General features: G+C 48.3%; 1 protein-coding gene across 1 annotated transcript in view; it reads left to right on the forward strand.

The window, feature by feature from the left end:
* The window catches only part of dgo (ankyrin repeat domain containing protein 6 diego), a 177,472-nt gene that overhangs the window by 58,225 nt on the left and 98,899 nt on the right, over positions 1–20,348 (forward strand). The window contains exon 2 of the mRNA XM_050171383.2: positions 18,014–18,345. Coding sequence (XP_050027340.1) covers positions 18,226–18,345 — 120 coding nt within the window. The 5' untranslated portion in view covers positions 18,014–18,225. The remainder of the gene's footprint in view (positions 1–18,013; positions 18,346–20,348) is intronic.

Here is a 20,348-nt window from a genome sequence, read left to right on the forward strand (position 1 = left end):
GCATCTCGCCTCTGAATAAGTTGGCGCGTGATCGACAGTAGTGAAGTGTGCGGCCAAGTAGGTGTGCACCGATTTCACAGCGATAGGGCTATTCTTGCACGGGTATCCTGTGCGGTGGCTGTGTGGTCAAAACGTTATACCGGCTACAACAGCTATGATTGAAGCCGCGTGATATAGCTACCAAACGCCGAAAGAAATAAAAAAGTAGGCGATGCATAATGCCTACCGGGAACACTATGTTCAGGACCAGTTCCAGTAGAAAACAATGCATCGTCGTATTAATTGGAGTAAAGCTGACAAAGAGTACATTAAGAAATCGTTATTAAGAACGAGCTACTCCGCCCATTGTAGTCAAGTACCCACACAGCAGCTGCGTTCGAATGCTCGTGTTGTCTTTTTCTTTTTTCTTTAGCTGTTATTCGGCAAATTTGGCCTTCGGTACACAATTCGTGCGTCCTACAGGGCAAGAGCGGTTCATTAATCACACCACTCCGGTCTGCAATCAGGCTCCGGCATTAGGGCAGCCTTTCTAGCCAGATTGAGATGTCGGCTCATGAAGTAGTTATTGCCCCTGACGTCACAAAACGAATCACGAGCGGCCTCGATTATGTTTTAAAGAAGGCGGCCAGTCGACGGCGTTTCACCGGCTTTATCAATACGCCCCAGTACGTTTCTTAATGATTGTATGTCGAGCTAATAAAACTGGTTAACAGGCGAGCTGATAGTTATCAGATAAGGAGGCGTGACAAGCAACATATTGCAATCTACCGGCGCCATCTTATTCATCTTTTTTTCGTGCATTTCGCGGACCGCTGAATAACAACTTACTCCTGCCCCTTATATTGCTGTACTCATGTCGATGCGGATTTATGCAACTCTGGCGATTCATATCTTTCTTTCCTGTATAGTCGTAGCGAACACCCCATCAGAACGACAGCTTTAAGTCCTGACCTGCTTATTTCAATGGGCACACGCTTTAAGCAGTCTTCGGCGCATGTCCATCGTGCTTCCTTGTCACCAAGAACTTGAAGGCGAGGTTCGGTAAGTGTTCTAGATCAATGGTGATAACATTTTGCGAAAGCATTCACGGTGCCTAATGGGGCTAGAGAGAAGTAAAATAGGGAATATTAATAGCGAAAGCACGGATGTTAACCAGCAAAGCGTCTGCTCGGCTACGTTACGCTGGGTGTAGGGAAAGATGAGAAATAGAGAAAGGGGTAGGAAAGAAACGGTGAACTTGCGAATGCGTGTCGACAGCATTACGCAGACAAAAACCCTCGGACAAGCCAATTGTCTTCCGAATGCACAAATAAGCCTTCATTGCCTTTTAGGCCGATGAACGGTCGGGACGGTGCTCTCCTATGTGTCTGCACGGATAGGGGACGATCGTCTCTGAGATGTACTGGACCGCGTTGGACATTGAGCGTCTTTGTATATAAAATCGAGGATAGTGGTACAATAAGTGGTCATCAATGCTTTATTTGCTGCCGCGGGGACATCACGCGCAGCCAGGGGCAGCATGCCCGCCATTAGTTCACCTCCCGAACTTCAGCATTCGGAACTCGTACCGTGGCCCATGACCCGTGGACAGTCCCTAGAAAGAAAGAAAGAAAGAAAGAAAGAAAGAAAGAAAGAAAGAAAGAAAGAAAGAAAGAAAGAAATAGCCTGCAGCAGTGGTATGGTTATCGCCTACCCTGACAGGGTGACTCACGCGATTTTTTTTCAAACCACAACACTTAACGGACAAGTGAACCATTGTTGGTTCCGGTGCTATCTTCTCAGAATACGTTTTCGAGCATCCGGAAACTGAATCTACCTTAGCCAGAAAATGTCCATGATTCCCACGTTGAGGTCCTCTTTTCAGGCACGCTCGCAACGAATGAAAGGGACAATTTAAAACTACTGGTGACGTATTCACAGTACAAGCGCATCACAGTGCATGTAGCGCGCGGCGGCTGAGAACAGACCACGAACGACGCACTGTCGAACAGGAAGGCAAAAGAAAAAAACAACAAATAAGCGAAAGGTCAGACGCCCCTGCCCCATCAGCCGCCACGGCGAATTGAGGAGCGCACGAAGTCGTTCGTCGATGCAGGGGCCGCACCGCGGCGATGCGTGGAACGAACTCCGGCTAAACACAGGGCAGAACGCGCGCAGATGATGCTCGAAGGCCTGCAGCGTGGGAGAGACTGCGCGTGCGCTTCGCGGCAGGAGTGAATTGCGGAACGTGTGCACACGAGGTGTGCGCGCTTTTGCGTTCGTGCACTTAATCGATAGTGCGCGGCTACGCGGGTACGGGGTCCGCCAGTGCACTTGCCTGTGATGCGGCATCGTGCTCGCGCCAAATCCATCAGCCCCTGATCACAATTGAACGCAACAGTCGTTACCTAACCTAGTCAGACGTGGGAGATGCCGTGGTGAGCAAGCTACGTGGGTTTGCGCCAGCGCTTCTTACCACAGCGAATTGCCACTTGTCATCAGTGGTCGACGTAGGCGCCATACACAGGCCTCCGATGAACAGTATAGATTTGATCAAGAGATAAGAGCAGACAAAAGGATATTTTATCAATTTCGTCATGTTTATATGGCTTCAAATGCCTTATACTACTTATATGATCAATGGCCTATAGTTGGAATGAAACACAATAATTTAATATTTTACAAGCGAGCACCTCTCGTGAAATCTATTTGGTATCCTGAACCTGATTTATAGCCTTTGAATACGTTTCATGCATCTCTTTGGGTGGTTTAAGTTCTCCCACGGTAACAGCTTCCTTAGTATTTGGCGCTTAAAGCTCGACAAAAGCTTTACGAACTGCCCAGGCAAATGGAAGCGAGTAGGCGAACATGTTATGGTGTTGTCATCATCCTTGTAAGGGGTGGGGCTACGCGAGAAATAAAATCAACTTGGGTCGAAGTACAACGGCAATGTATTCTGTATTTGTAATAGATTAACGCCATGATTCTACCTGCATGCCTATCTCCACTTATATAGTATTTTGTCTTTTCCATAATATTATACTGCTTGAAAACTTATAAACAACAAGCACCTGTAATGTTCACTAATTTTATTTAATAATCTAGCGCAATAATACTTTATGTCTTTGAGACTTTCCTCAGTTAACTTATTGAGTATATGTTGCAAGATTTCTGGTTACATGATTACCTTTAATAAAGGTAATCATGAAACCAGAAACCGCTACCACTACCAAGTGTGACCCGCGATTGTAGTTCGACTGCACCAAACGGACATCGTTGAAATGCAAATGAATGCAAGAAATGTTGCCATCGCTACATTGTCTTGCACTGGCTGCCAGTATAGAACTGTATTGTCGCACTGAAGAAAACTCGAGAGAACAGCATTATGCCGCGCTTCTCGCTCCTCACGTAAAAGCCTCAAAGTCGTTAGATCGTGGAGAAGCCTGTTTCCAGGAAAGCGGCCGGAAACCCGCACTGGCGCGAGGAGCACTTGAGAACTTAACTGCCCGTCTTTTGGACACGAAGCGCTCACTGTCACACGAGCCATTCCACGAGTCGGCGGCGTAAACGTTTAGTCCCAAACGGGCCAGGACAAAAGAGCGCGTCGTTATGGCGCAGAAACACTACACAAAGCGTGGGGCGGATCCACCGAATTCGCAAGTTTCCATGGTTCTCGAAAAAAGAAGAAAAGAACAATATCTTCAAGAAGACGATACGAAGGCAGGGATATTTCTGTACTACGGAAAATACAAACTCGTAGTCCACAGCTTACGCCAGAGACATTATGACTGTGCAGCATGTCCTGGCCCGTCTCGCTGCAGTGCTTAAAGACGGGGTCGAAGTTGGCGAGCCGTAAGCACCCGCCTCCAAATGGACGCTCTGCGCGAAGCACCGGAGGCGCATGCTGGAAATGCCTACTCCTGCAAGCCATCGCAAGGAGCACTGCTGGAGGGACGACCCTGGAGTGGCCGTCTATGAGTACCGGTGAAATAAAGACACCGCGGTGATGCACGTAGCAGGCTGCGTACCATATCGACGCAATCTGTACTCACTCGCGTAAGTGGTGGTTAAAGATTAAAACTCTGAACTCTGTGTGTGTTAGAAGCCTGAAAGCCCTGTGGTGAGCACTGCAAACACTGGCTGTCGTGAAGGTCGTCCTTATAGCAGACATGCAGTCATTTGATACCATGCGCTGAAATAGCTATACTGCCTCACCGCATGTTATAAATTTAAAGCTATTTCGTGCCAGCCTTGCGCACTCCATAATTGTAACTTTCTCAGCTCTTATTTGTGCTGCCTCCTACGAACAGTTTGCTGTTGTTGTAGTTGGACTTACTGGAATGGCGCCATATTCTAGGCCCGACAACAATGTTCACGCGTGAGGTGAATAACCACAGCCCGATCAACTCGGTGCCCTAAAGTAACATGACAAGACGATCCGGCTGTGGTCGCCGGCGGTCGTTACGTTTCTCACAGGCTATCCATATGGCGGAACACGATTTGACGGCTATCTAATCGACGCGGTTTTCCAGTACACGCCGACGTTGCATAAGTGATGCGCGCGTGCTCGAAGAAGCCGCTGTTCTTTACCACTTGTGCACAGGCTTTGCTTTGAGTGCAGCATGGTTTCCCAAACCCAGACAGCCTACTTCCCCTCTTGTCTTTCTCGCAAGGTGGCAGATTTACATGTCCTCGCCTGCGCGTTTTCACGGTGATTACCGTTTGCAACAACGTCTCTGCTCACTCGGCAGCCGGTGGGAGGGCGCTGCATATTCTCGTCCCATGACACCCAGTGAGACCCGTAGGTAACCTGCACCTTCCAGAAGCACTCAGACTTAAAGCTGACGGAAGCACCAACCGGTCGGCAGTCGAGATAAGCAAGAGGCGTTTAGAGTATTGGGGGGAAAAAAAGCGGGGAGAGATTAGTATGACCGGAACCGTTACAGCCTTAGGTGGCGGTACAAGGCAGACATAGAAGTTATGAAGAAGAGAAAAAAAAAAGATTAAGGAGATGTACAGAGACATGCAGGAATGAAAAGCACGTATTGCATACCTATATAAGTGAAGCAGGTTAAGTGACTATTTGTCACCGCCCACTTTCAGAGGCGATGCAAATAAATAAATAAATAAATAAATAAATAAATAAATAAATAAATAAATAAATAATAATAATAATAATAATAATAATAATAATAATAATAGTAATAATAATGGCATGAGGCAAGCAAGAAGAGCCTTATGCATACCACGGGACTGCATGCTCAGCTTTATGAGGGTCGCTAAAGGAAGGAATGGGCACACATCGTCTTATACCTTACTCATCGTTCATTACGATAACTTCTCACCCCTCTCCACGACCCACTGCACAGTGACAGGCTATAGAGTGGCTAGATCTCCTTCCCTACACAAACGTTCCGGATGCCATTAGAACAACTCCAATGCTTTCCCTATAATTCTCACGAAATATATAAGGAGTCCACATAAATTCAGTGTGATTTCCATAAGAATCGCACCGAAGACACATGGAAATATTAGAATGTATACAGAACGATTCAGTAGGCATATATAGAGGGGACCACCTATTTTACCTCTCCACCTGTCCTACAATAGCGTAAGAGCGCTTATAGTTCATTGCTCAAATTTCATTTGCAGGGCGATGGACAGTTGGCGGTGGGGCACGACTGTGAGGCGGCTGTTTGCAAAGTGCACGTGACAGCGAGAGGCGGCGCATGCTGCCGACATTCCACCGGTGCCGCCTCTCCGATCAATGTTTACTTTCTCGCAACTCGCGGCCGCATTACAATGGAAGTATGTCACAAACTGTCTGGCCAACACGTGGCATCCCCTTGACCGCGTTACTCCGTGGTTCTCCAATGTCGCATTATTCGCAGCTGGCTGGATGAGTGCTTTCGTTCTTTTCGGCTATCTCGCTTTATGGCGCTGAATATCACGTGAGAACCGGCTATTCAATCTTGGAAAAAATAAAGACCGCACCATTCGTTGTTTCATTGCCGCCTTGCCAGCCTAGCTCACGGGTCATAAAATTTGTTATAATAAATTCGATTCCATGGAGTAAAAAACAAATTTTAGCGTGCTTTGCCTTGATATAGTATATGTGCTTTAATAATATAGAACCGTTCCCGTGGCTACAGCCTATGCACCCCCCCCTCCCCATAACTTGGCACAGATGTGAGTGTAGCGGTGCGCCAACTCCGCTCCAAGAAAGACTTCAAGTCCGTTCTACATGTCCACGGAGGCGCCATAAGGACAAAAAAAAAAAAAAGATACCCCGGTTCCGGTCTAGCGCACCGGTGAAGCGGCAGACGACCGCAAGTCGAGAACGAGGGACGTAGCTACTCTGGACGAGGTTCAGCGACGAAGCGAGCACCTAACGAGCCCGAAAAAGCACAAGTTGGCGGAGGAAAGCGCGGAAAGGAGGACCATCGCAGTGGCAACGTGTTTAGGAGGAGGAAGAAAAAAGAAGCCACACGACGCGCTGAGTGTACCGACCGACACGACGGGTGGTTCGCCGTCCGCCACGGAAGAGCTGGGGGAGGCGGGTTTTTTACATCCATTAAAACTATGCAGCGTGGAAGGTCCGAATTGGCAAAGCTGTCGGCGCATGTCGGCACAAGTACGTTCGCACCAAGCGTACTTGTGACGTGCTTTCGGCATAACTTTGCTTGGCGTCGCCGCGTCCATCTCATAGGACGCGTGATGACGGCGCCGTATTCCCAGCTCAAACGTGTGCCGTGTGGAATGCCCTGTCACACGCGTTTCAGCCTTCATTATAGCGCAATAACAGCGCAGCACGAGAAGAGCACCTGGTGAGAGAAACCACGCATGCGCGCGTTTTGTTTATTGGAGAGGAAAGAAAGTAACGGGCCGAAAGAAAGAGCTGATGAAAACACCGCAGCTCCATAACCTTGAGGCTGACATTTGGGCAGCGGCCAGCAGGAACGGGAGATAGATGGAAGGAAGGAGAAGTGGTGGGATAAGTACGTAGAAATCCATCCAAATATATGCGATGTATGAAATTATATACAGAGGCAACTGTGAATGGATGCTACAAATTATCCCGCATTTGTGTAGTGGCGTGGAAAAATAAATTGAGGCTGATTTAATTCGTTGTCGTGGCATCCTTACTCTGATTTGGATTACGTTTATTCTCACTTTCTTTATTAAATCATAAAATAATATTTTATTTATTTATATCTCGCTGTAGAACGAAATACTATTGCGTAGCCGAGGAACTGTCTATCTCACTCTCACCACAGCAACCGGTTAATGAAAGAAATTAAGTTTTTCAATGCATACTTCGGCGTGAGACGCACATTTATGTATACGAGGCGGCCCCGCAGGCCGTCACGAGTGACATAGCAGTTCGGGCGTAAGTCCTGACCGAAATATACGCTGTCATAACTGCAAGCGCCTTGGAAACTTAAGGGTGGTGGCTAATATCTGGCATACAGATCACGTTGTCACGTTTAGTGAACAATCGAGCGGCCGTGCCAAACATTTACAATATAGAAAAGTCACTCGGAAGAAATGGCACCACGGACCGATCGTGAACCGTTCTCACGCGGAAAGAGATTCGGAACTTCGACGCATGTTCGCTGGCGCAAGTCCTATAGCCGTCGTAATGCTGCACGCTTCTAGGAGTGGGCTAGCAAGCACAGATGCGAGCCGCACTTGCAGCTACGCAGGCAGAGAAGTGCATTCCCCTCGCTCGCGTCCAGCACGAATCCGCGCCGCGAGAGAGGCATCAGCGATCTGTCATGCTTGGCCGCGACTTCAAGGACGTCGGGTGTCCGAGACCTCCTCCTCTCTTCCAATGCTCTGCATAAAACGACGAGAGAAATAAGGCGACGATCGCGCGCCAGAACTGGTTTGGTCTTCGGGCAATTGAACGGATATAGCAGATACCTTACGTGAGGAGTACAGGCGAATTCGGCTGTGGGTTAGCGGCTTCCTAGCTTGATATCTCCTAAAGAAAGAATGGCATATAAGGAAGTCGATGCTAGAGAGAGAGAGAGAGAGAGAGAGGGAGAGAGAGAGAGAGAGATCCGCCTAGGAAATTAACGATCGTCCTCCAGTGCCTGTTCGCGATGTAGGCAAGTTGGTTTTCCGTTGGAAGCTCCCACCGATGGCTACGAAGCTTACTTCGTTCTGCCGAACTTCCATGTCAATCTTTGCTTGAGCTCTGATTTCCAAACATTCCACTGCCTTCGTTGCAGATTATGCACGCCAGTAAAAAGGGCGGTTTTGACGCTCATTGCAATCAATCCGCGTAGAATTTTTCGAGCGCGAAAGCGTAGAAGAAGCATGGTCCGTTGCCGCACAGGTTACTTCGATACTGTGACGCTTTCTTCCCGAATGTTTTCTCTCTGAATTTCAAGCGAACGCTTGAACACATTGAGCCACACTGACACGAGGATGTGCAAGCTTTCCTACCATCCCTTTCCCAACGCCCGTTTCGCCTTTTCTTTTTCTCTTCTCTGTTTTCACAGACCATGCGCGATGGCTCCAGACATATTGCTTCCGCGTACAAGGCACGCGTCACACGACGCCGGAAGCATCGCCCTGAACGAAGCAGTCCGCGCGCGCGGTCACGATTCTCCGAGAACGTTATAATGCATGCCATCTAAACCGCTGTGGCACCGGCGCAGTTTTTGCTGAAAAGGGGCAGAGGGCGTTCTATCGCAACCAAGTGCATCTCTACGGGGACTTAAGTTAGTGAAACCGAGTGTATACTTCGCGCATACGTGGCGTCGCCGACCGTGCAGTGCGGGTAGTTTGATCACACGCATGGCAATATTTGTATTTGGTATTTTCTCTCTCTCTCTCTCTATCTATCTATCTATCTCTTTCTCTCTCTGCCAGAAGTGGCGTGTTGCCATGTGATAGGTGCAACGCTCCTAGTCTCCTCTGAAACTCCCTTCCACTGAAATCATTAAACCGGCAGTCGGCTATATAAGTCTTCTTTTTCTGAAAAACTGATTATTGTTCAAATAATTGTAACATATTTGACGAGCCACTGGCGCAATTTTATAGACGCTCCTAAAAAAATCATTCGACGACCCCTAAGCACTTCTTATGAGTCGCGAATGCGAAAGCATTAATGCGTAGTTGAATGCCGTTGAGCGGCCCTTCCAGTTTTAGGCTGTGAGTAACGTTTTCGAGTTCTGCTGCGGGGTAAGTTATCAAGTGTCGTGATTAAATTGGTGCATGTTATTATTATTAATATTATTAATTTTTACAGTTTCGACATTAGCATGTTGGCTGTACACCGGGATCATTTGAATGTCATTGTTGAGAACTCAAGTGAATTTATTTTCACGCACTGCGTTCACGCCTGCCTCATCGCTCGTTTTGCTGCGTTCTTCCACTCCCTTACTTCGTCTGCGGTGTACTGATGTGGACGGCCACGTTAGCCGAGGTTGTGGCAGCCTACGCTGTAGATGCTTCAGACGTCGTAGCGGTAAGTGCTGCCCCAGCCAGCAAGCAGCAGCAGCAGCAGCAGCATGCGGTGCCAACTCAGCATGCCACCGACGTCCTGCGCGACGAGAGACCGAGGAAGCGGGAGCGGCCACCGAGGCCGGCAGGCGCGCGCAGCAGCTAAGCCCAGTGGGGTTGAGAGAGAGGCACGTCGCATACTTTAGTCGCGGCGATGCCCTCTCCCTTCACGCCACACCTGGCGCGCTAATGTCCTGCAGTAGCTGTGCCGTTTCACCCGCCCTGCTCTGTCGAGGCACGCTCGTGACGTGGCGTCGCACCCATTGGAAATTTCGGTGCCGTTTCGCTGCTAGAAGCGCCGGCCTTTTCGCTCTGTGGGTAATTTGATGCTTCCGCATCAATACCGTGCCCCCTATTACTTTCATATCCTCTTATACGTAAGATAATAGTATGCGATCAAAGTCCCACACGTTCTCGTGTATTCGATACGACCTGCACGGGTGACGCAGTAGCATTCAAGATGCTGCAGAGCTGCGGGGCTGCACTTCTGACCGCACGGTCGCCGCCACATCGTGGTAACTTCCGTTGTGCTCGCAGCTTCCATCGCCGCCTCTCGTCCGTTAGGCAGTTGGTTAGAACCAAACGCACCGCGTGCGCAAGTCGTACAAACGCGCATCGCGTGCTTGCCTAACCCGTGTATATACCGCCTGCGGCCGGTCGTTGACTCGGTATGCGCCTAACATCCATATCGCCAGCGGGAGACAGACGCATACACGATGTGCGCCGGTGCGGTCATCACTTTTTTTCTGTTGGCGATCCCTGCTCAGCCATCGCGGTGAAGGGAGGTGAATGTCGGATGGCAACGGCGCACGCGTATCTGTCTGTTCGCGCGCTGCACTGGAGGTCGACGGGCGCGAAATCGCCGGCGTGCGCCTTTCACAATGGGAGCGTTTTCGGCGTGCCTTCACCTTCCCCCCCATCAAAGCATTGAACCGTTGCGCGCTGCCTCAGAGGATGCGCTGTTGTGCTTGCGCTAAAGAGAGGAGGATCCAGAGAGAGAGAGAGAGAGAGAGTTGCTAGGGCGCGCGTTGCAGATACTGTTGCAGATACGCCAGCAAATTTGAGTTGCTAAAAGTGTGCGCAAAGTTGGGAAAAAAAAAGAAAGAATAAAAAGACAAGGGTAGTAATGAGGCCTTCTCATACTGTAACATGCTTGTGTTTCAGTCCTCGCCAGTCCGTTTTTCGTACACGCAATACCTTCTCATTCTATGACAGAGTAATGAAGTTACCCTATAGTTCAATATCGAATCGTTCTGAATGACCCAATGAGTGGACAGTGTTGCCGCAAGCACAGTCAGTTTCATTCGGGTGACGAGTCATCCCGGAAGGATCCTTAGCTGCATTGACTCTCTGGACTGCACAAGTCGGCGTTCCGCTCATCTACATCTGTCAGTTCAGTAACGTTGCTCAGTTGTTCAGGCTAGTCAGTGGGGACACACACCGGTTTAACCTGAACGTGGCAGATTAAAATCACCCTCTTTAAAATTAAGTGTTTTACGTGTTACACTGGTGCCTTCGTCATGCGTGAAACTGATGTCCAACTCTTACGACAGTTGCATGCAGCGCCGGAAAATGTAGAATGGCTATCATAGGACTGACCTTTGGGCGACGGAGCTCTGACATCAAATATTTTCGTCTCACTTTATATTAGGACAACGCACTTTCTCTCCGAGTGGGATCGTCTCAGAACAGACCTAGAGAGCGATCGCAGGCGTCGTTGTTTGTCCACTTCTAGTCTTTTTGTACGCAAAATTGCGCGGGGAAAGTATTTCCCGGGGAGTTCGTAAAGTTGAATCGGAACAAGGGCGATCTGTGTGTAGCTCGAAGGGTACATCACGAAGGGATGAAGAATAGCAGCCTAACGCTTGGGAGGCCGGAGGAGCGTACTACAGCTGAGGCCCCCCGTCGGGGGGAGGGGTTGGGGAGGGGGGCTATGTTCACGCTTTTCTACTTCTTCCGGCGCGTCGGCGCACATGCATGCCGCCGGATAGCGCGAGAGATAGGTGTGCAATCACCGCGCAGGCATGGGTATGCCCCGAGGGCGGAAGGAGAGAGAGACCTTCAGCGCTCATCCTTCCCTTGACCGCCACGCCCAACGACGATGCGCGCCGCTGTAGAGCACCACCACCGGGGCCGCAAGGCCGACGCCGACGACGCCGAAATGGCGCCGGTTCCCAGCGCGTAAGCTGGCCTCACTGCTCGCTGCACCCTGCGAACACGCCGCGGCTATCTGAAGAGTGCCGCCGCTCGGTTCATTAATTACAGGTTCAACGGGCGGCCACTCGATACCCGCCGGGCTGATCGCTACAGCGTCACTTTAGTCTCTGCCACCGGAGCGCAGCAAGAGAAGCAAGCGAGGCTCCGTCGGATGGCCTGTCGTCTTTGTCATTCTAGTCTTCCTCATGGCTCCCGTTCTTTATGTTCCTCCTGTACGTGTGTGTGAGAGAGAGAGAAAGATAGGTACGAGGGCGAAAGAGGGTGGTGGAAGGAGTGGCCGGGTGGTTAACTAGACCTGTCCCACTACGCCACAAGTTATAGCGAGAGACGCTCTTGGCAGTCTGGTGCGTTCTTCACATGGCTTCGCGTCTTTTCCATCGCAAGAAGTATGAACCAACTGGCCCAGCAATAAGTAGTTCATCTTGCGACATTACTAGCAATCAAGGTGCTAACTGATATTTTGGCAAACGAGTGCAGCGATGAGCGATAAAAGGACTCGTTATCGGGAATGGGATAATAGTTCTGGTACGGGCAGCGTTCGTTGCGGGCGGGCTTCGCCGTTTATTGGAAGATCGCACTATATAGATCATTTTAGAGCAGAGAATTTCAGATATTTGTAGCGCAAGAGATGTTAATGATTCCGGAAGTATGAATATCATTTCGCGTAAAGAGAAAAAAAGAAAGCAATGCAGGACAAGTGTCAACGAACTACGCGGTTGGTTGCGCCGCAGACGACGCGCTCGAACACGCGAAGTGAATTAATTGTGACTGCATTGTCGTCCAGTTGAGAACTAATCACCTTCGACTTTGTAATTATTTTTCTTGTTTGGGGGCATGACAAAGCTGGTATCTTTAAGCCGCTGCAGACGTGAACGAATACTGGCGGTGGTTCGTCTGAAAATATAATTTTCCATCACCGTGATTTGAGATATAGAACGCAGGATCAGAGGGCGGAAGAAAAAAAAAATTATTGACTTGCTTACGGTTATGTAGCCCCGAGCGGACAGGACATCGGATGTAGAAACCTCCAGGCAAAAGAGGGCCGTTACGTCGCTCTCTGTTTACGTCGCTCTCTATCTATCTATCTATCTATCTATCTATCTATCTATCTATCTATCTATCTATCTATCTATCTATCTATCTATCTATCTATCTATCTATCTATCTATCTATCTATCTATCTATCTATCTATCTATTTTCTTGTTTATTATTTTCGTATCCAGGTTGAGCGCCAATGCATAACTTGATGACACCGTTGTCTAAGGACCGATCTGACGATGAAAAAGTTGGGTAGCCAACCCCGTGCGTAAGGCTATACGGCTACGTTGCTGAAATTCCTGAGGTCTACGGCCTACATAAAACTTTCACTGCGCTGCGTGCTACCATTGCATACTGTTGGTTTGTGCACGCGGTTACTTCATCTACTCTCTTCTCCCTTTCCCTTTCGACTCCCTCCCCCACTCGTGTTCGGGAGATTATGTGCCAATGCCGAGGATGAAACAAGCACTAATCACCGCTTGATTCTGGCCGCTCCAGCAGGTTATATTAAATACTCTCCGCACTCGTGGAGTTCGGTGCAATGATCGAAAAAAAAAAAAAGCAAATAGTGAAACCGCCATTCCGCAACTCAATGAAGTAAGGCAAAGAAAAGAAGGAAGCGTAAGACTTACGAGCGTCGTGAAAGCTCCGCCTCCCAATCCTGTCGGTGTACTTGTCTGGACATTAATTTAGAGCAGCTATAGGCTTTGGCCAGAGAAAGTGCTTTCGCGTGTACACTGACGAAAAATTACGGCTCACGCATTACGCGAGCAGCCAAAACGCGTGTGTTGCGAAGGCTCGTCGGCCTAGCGCTTCTTCGGCGGTAACCGATCGACAGGCAATGTTTTTTAAGCCCTTGGCGCTTTTACAGACACGAGTTCGGCTACGAAGATGCATGCACTTTCGACAGAAAATTCACGGTTTCGCCCGGAAGGCAATGCCTTGAGTGGTCGTTTGTGAGCTAGCCCTTATCTTCAAGGCTCGCGGGCGCGGTTTTGTAACAACGTAATCGCGTCAGGAGAGCGCCGACAGAGAAAGCTGTTATTGACAACACATTTTTTTATTGGGCCTAAATACACAGTAGTGAAGTCCACTGGGCTTTTCGTGTATTTTCAATTTGCGAGGTGCTCGCTACTACGTCAGGTGATATAAAGAAAGTATCTTGGTTCAAGACTTTGGTATATTCTTGCACAGTTTGTATGCTATACGTGAGCAAGCCATAAGGTGCGTTGTGTAGCGCGTAACCAAAAAGAAAGAAAGAAAGAAAGAGAAAGAAGGAAAAATAAACATTTTTTCGGGAATGCGTATATAATTCGTCAGCCAATAACTATGGGATTTCGTCACCTAGGGCTACCACGAAATTAATCAAGTCCGCTTCTCAAGAGACATTTCTCAAGCATTTCTCCCTCGTTCTCTGTTTTTTTTTTCCCTATGACGTACTCTTCACTCGCACACCTACGCACTGACAAACAAGCTCGTACAAATATGCAAGCTGACTTACACGCCAATGATGTTACACTGTAGCAGTTCCAGTAAATGCCAGTATGAAAAAGCCATATCCGTTATGAGTACCATGGTTGAGACTACTACCCTTAAAGGCATCTTCAACTAGGGTGTTAAGGTAATGACACGCTATTATAAGAACGCCTAACGACCGGGTGATATTTTTCAGCTTTAACTAAGGAGTACATCAATCTTTAAGGCAACACAACGACAATTTGCATGACTGTACCATATAGTCTCGTACCTGAATTTGTTGTTCTAGTGCGTAAAGCGGAGTACCAAATACAAAGCAGTTAAGACGCAATTTTCCCAGATGGCGAAATTCTCGCAGCTAAAGACATTAGGAGTTACTGGAGCTATTATCGCTCAGCCTCTGGTCGGAAAAGAACTCAAGTCTGTTATTGGGATTACTTAATAACCGTGTTGCTTTCCCTCATACTCAATAATCGCTGCACCCCCGCTCCTCCCCTCCTCCCTATTTTTTTTTTTTCGTTAATGAAAACACACCGATTATCAGAGAACCCTGCGAACATGATCCAGTGTTCAGCAGGACTGCCGTTCGATTGTGTACACTGATTTTTGCCGTCAAGTGCGCTGGAACAAGGCTCATCAATAATAGTCTCTGCTGATTCCGATCCCAAGCCAATATTGGTCTTCGTAAATGTTTATGTTGGACTATCTTGGCGCCCATCGCATCTTTGTCGCGTCGAAACGAAGGCTTGTTGATTTGGGCAAACCCCGACCAAGCTAGGGCTAAGGGCCAAGTACCTTCAAGAAGGACAAGAGTAATTAGATGTCGTTTGAAGAGGCCTTTCTCCCCAATCCACTCTTAAATAAAGCGCGCGGTGATGTTGATAGTCAAACTGAATGTTCGGCAATTACAATCATCGTCTAACCAAGAGCCCTGTCGCAGCGTTCTTGCGCAACACATTTGGCATTATTGAAACATATTTCAAGCTACTCGCTGTGCACTGACTATCAACAACGGTCGAAGAGGTACAAAAAAATTGATTTAGAGTTAGATGATCAGACATCCCAGCCCGGGCCTCTCACGATGGTTGACGACGTTCTAAAATGAACGTATCCGACGTGCCGTGCTCGGGCAAGGCAGAAACGAGACTCGGTGAGCGTAGCCTGCGCGCTTTCTTGACGAAAGACAAAGGAAGCACGCGAGTCCCTGTTGTGAGAAGGGACGCCTATTATTCGCTGCCCGCTGCAGCCTCGCACAGCTACAACAACAACAAAAAAAAAAAAAAAAACAGCCAGAGCTAGCAGCGGCAGCGTTAAGCCTAAAAGCCAACCGACCTCCTCCGCTCCAAGTGGTGGAATATCATGGACGGCATTTAACGTTGCTCGGAAGCACCAAGTGGAGCAGGTGCGTCGCCCCCTCTATGGGGGCAACGGCAGAAGCAGCCGCCGCAGTCGGCCGAGGGCGTAGCGTGTATCCGGTGGCCGCAGCGCAGGCATGGCATCCCTCCATTTCCACCACCTCAAATTTTTCTTGCTTGGCCTGCTTATTTTTTTTTCTTGCATTTCGTTTTTGTTTTTCCACTGCGGGGTGATCGGCTCAAGAGCAGTTGGGGCCCCTCTTCCGCCCGGTAAGTAAAAGTGAGGCCCCTCTCTGTCGCTGCAGACGGTGCTCGCACCTGCCTCGGCGAGATGGCGCGCACGACACAAGGTGGAGAGGGGGCATCGCATAAGGGAGGAGAGAGGAGGAGAGGTGCTGTTACGGGGTATTTTATTGCTGTGTTTGTAATTGGCAGCATCGAAGCGAGGCTGCGGAACGTTTAAGCCACTCCGCGACTAGATGCTGGCATCTCGAAGTTTGTCAGACTGATGGAAGAGAGCGTCCGTTGAGCCCGTTGCGATGTCTGGTATGGAACGGCGCTTGGACAACCGCAGCGTCGTATTCTGTACCAGTGATGAACTGCTGTGCAGCATGCGGGAGGAGCTGTATGTATCATCCACGGTCTCTTCCTATCGAGCGGAAGTGTTATCGGACCGGGCGGTCATCAGACCCGTTAACAGAAGGGCCTGAAGGTCTATTCATGCACAATACCTAGAGGAAAGATGAATGCTCCAGAGTCGCTGTCCGAATAATGCTGCGTCGTAGTCGTCACTTTTGTGAAGTGGTATAGTCACAGAACTTGTGTTTTCTTGGTAGGTGCAATTTGCTTTCGCCTGAGCCGTCAAACATTGCACCCGCTGAGGCATTCGCCGACCTTGGCTCCATAAAAAAATTAAACAGTCAAGTTATCGCAATGACGGCATCTGTAAACATCTTGAGGATCTTCTCACACCACGGTCTGATTCGATTCGCGATCGTGTTCACAGCAGCCACACATGCACCATATTAAAAGAGTGAGCCTTTCTACTCCTAGCCAACGAAAACTTTGTCCGTCCGTCACGTAAGATGAATGGAATGGCTCATACGCCGTTAAACAATCGATCATACCCCGTAAGCCAACAAAAAATGCAATAGCTCATACCTACTTAAGGCAGAGGCTGCAAGCGCTCAGCCAATTGAAGCGAACAGTGCACAATTTCATTGAAATCGCTCATACAACACACAGAACAGCATGCATTTCAATAAAGAACAAGCTCAAAACAAGCATCCCAGCCATCAAAAAAGCATTGCATACCCTCCTCAGCAATTGTATTGGTCGTTTTGCAACAGTTTCGCTGGACATCCAAGCTGATAAGGAGCAATAAGAGTTCATAAAGGTTGGATCATGTTCAAAAAGATTGATAATGACCGATGAGGGTTCATGAGGGTTTATACTGGCCGAATCAAGTTTCAAAACATTGATAATGGCACCGGGTTGCGTGGAGACGAGCAAGTGGCCCAATCCTTACGCACTCTTAGACAACTCCCAGAGGAGTTTCTGCGTGAATTCTTCATTATGTAGTGTGCCTCATTACTACGCGGCCACATTTACAAAGGCGTTGGTTGTATGACTGTACGGTACGACTGATATATCGGTTGGCAAAGGCTATCGGCCTATTTGCAGAAAGAGACAGCGAATCGCCTGAACTCAGAACTGACGCTCGACATGAACAAATTACCGTGATTTTTGTTGGCGGGGAAACCGTAAAGGTTCGCGCAGAGGTTGAAAGGAACCAGAAATGACCATTAGCAACGTTTCGATCGTCTTTTTGTTTTTGTTTTTGTTTTATTCCATGCTGACTATCCTCGTAGTACGGTCGCATTTATATATTATCCGTTGCTGTATATTTATTTGCTGTAGTTCATATATATATGCCCGCTTTGTTGCATTGCACACTTCACTGCCGCGTCTTCTGTGATTTCGAAAGTCATTCAGTATTTAACTGCATTGAATTTAATTTTATTTCATCTTTTTTTCAAAGGAACAGGAAGCTGAGACTAAAAGAGGTTAGGCCCTACGAAATCTAATCTCCTTTACAATACAGTTGATATGGTGGCAGCAATAAAAGAACGAACAAAATTTGCATTGCGCCACTCATATCGGGGCATACAAAGAACTGAGTTCGTAAAACTAGATTTTCGCGTTCATTACAATCAGTACAATTCACGTGATAAACGTAATCAAACACATAATATAAGTAATACGAAATGCAAAAATACAAAACGCAGAGCGCGAAGATCTATAAAAAACCTCAGAACTAAACACTAGTTATGCACCCCCCTCCCTCCCACTTCGAGTATCTTTTCTTTCGGCATCGGCCTCTACAAGAGTATTTTACTTGCCTCTCATGCGTCGTCATTCCTCTCTGCAGACGCAGGAGCCAGTCTGGTCATGCGGGAGGCTTGCCGCGATGGCGGACCTCCTTCGTCGGCCTCCTGCTCCAGAGTCCGGACCCTCAGGCAGCGCGCGGGGCTCGCGGTGCCGCTGGCAGTGCGTGCCACCGTTTCTGGGCAGCAGTGAAGCACGGGGTCCAAACTCTCGCGCCCTTGCTTTGACGTGGTGGAGCTGCCGGAGGAGGTGGAAATGGCGGGTCCGGACCACGTCCCGACCCTGGCGGAGCGGCTGTACCAGGCAGCCGTGGCGGGACAGACGGACACCGTGGTCGAGCTGTGCCGGATTGGAGCCAGGATTGAGGCAGACGCGGTACGCGTACCACTTATGTATTCTACTGTACTCATCTGGTACCCGAATTTACCGAGTTTATTGTGGAAACTTTGTTTCATCGCCTTCGACTTGGTGCGGTCTAGCGAAGCACTTCTTACACAAAATAGAAAGTGCTGAATCACCGCGTGCTCGTGGTGACGTAGATGAGCATTTAGTCTATCCTCTTTACGAACAGCGTAAGCAAGAAATATGCGCCAGGTTTACATCAATCGGGACTCCAGTGCTCTTTTTAGGGAATGTTCTTGAATCGTAGTCTTCTCATCAATGCATTGCAAGGAGGGCGTTGTGCGTCGTGCGGATTTTGTTTTTCCTTTAGTACAATCTAGACTCAACGTATATACGCTCTGCAAGCGTCTGAACTTATCTTTTTTAAATCTCGCGCTTAAATATGACAACACGTCCTCCATAATCTGTTTATTTATTATTTCTTGCACGCTAATCACCATTTATTGAGTAATTGTGAAGACTTATAGCGCTCTCACAGATAGAGAAGAGAAATGGAATGACAGTAAACAGATGCTTCCAACCTCTCCACCTGAAACTCTAGCTATCGAAAGCGGTTACATATCTAACAAGACAACCCTAGTTATATATATATATATATATATATATATATATATATATATATATAAGGATCCCAACAGCACGAAAGCTACATGCCTTCCCTCATAATACTGATATACCTGTCTGCAGACTATGTGATTAGTGCTGTGTCATGTTGTACAATTCTTTCTGTCGCCGTCTGTGTGCGCTGTTAACCCTTTAATGCGGTAGAGGTGGCGTTTTCAGTCAGGTACGCTTCTACACTCCGTTTTCACACTAATGTGGCCTTGTAGAGGGCATCGTCCAACCAAAACCGCCATCATATGAAGACACCTGTCCTTACGCACCGTGTCCAAGCGCTAGTGCCTCGTCAGGGCGCTGTTGCCTGCAGGCTTGCGCTCGTTTTCAAAGGCCTAAGCATGCCTCGTATATAGCATCTTGCGCTCGGTCACCAAATACTGAAGCATGAAGGAGAGAAACGGTTCACAGGAAAGTGCAGACGTAGTGATAAACAGTAGCCGAGCACCGAAATCGCTAGTCTGGAGCCATTCTTTATACAAGGGGTAATACACGGTAACGTCTAGTTTCTTGTCTTGTCTTCGTCAGTGCCGTAGCGAAGACGAGCTTCCTTGCCGAAACATTAGCTCGAGGCTGAGGTGTACATGTTCTGGCCACTGTTGATCATATTGAAACATTTTCGCGTTAAAGATACACTCCCCTTTCCGGCGGCCATCTTTGTACTGCACAATTCTTTGGTAGTGCAAGACAGAGCTATCTCTTGCTTATGGCTATGCAAGGAAGTGGTTGTAAAGGGTGTACAGCATTATGTTGCCTGCCACGGAAATGGCAAATGTCTTTTTTTTTTTTTTCAATGGTGGAGATAGAACGGAAGAAAAGAAGAGAACTTGTAGGACGCTCAAGCTTCGCCTTCAAGAGTTGAACGCTATAGCATTCCAAGACCCCTGACTGTTCTCACGCTTCTCGGCAACTGCAGCGTATACGTAACCGTAATGTCTACCGCGAAACGCTGGTAGCGAACCCTGCGCACGAAGGCGAGCTTTATGGTAGAAACGCGGCCTCTTGCGCGGGCCGATCCCGGTGGTAGGGCACAGCCGCGTCAAAAAAATTACATAATTTTCCGGTTTCTGTTATTGCTTAGCGCATTTAATATGTAAGTCTGAGAAGATCTGACATAAAAGGCCTGCGCTGTCGGTGTTTCGTTTCATGACACGTGTTTCTGGGCTGTAATTCTCAAAATTCCGAGGAATAACTTTGCCAAGAATGTAAGACAAGGTACGAGCAACTTTAGTGATAGGATAGCGCGGCAATATAAACCGCATATACCGCATGCCATGTAGCAAGGCGTGGAATGTACATATACCTAAGTATAAATGGGGAAATTTTCGCTCACGGACAACTCCGCCCACACCTACACCGGA

Source organism: Dermacentor andersoni, chromosome 6 (assembly GCF_023375885.2).
Source record: "Dermacentor andersoni chromosome 6, qqDerAnde1_hic_scaffold, whole genome shotgun sequence".
Taxonomy (NCBI): Eukaryota; Metazoa; Arthropoda; class Arachnida; order Ixodida; family Ixodidae; genus Dermacentor; species Dermacentor andersoni.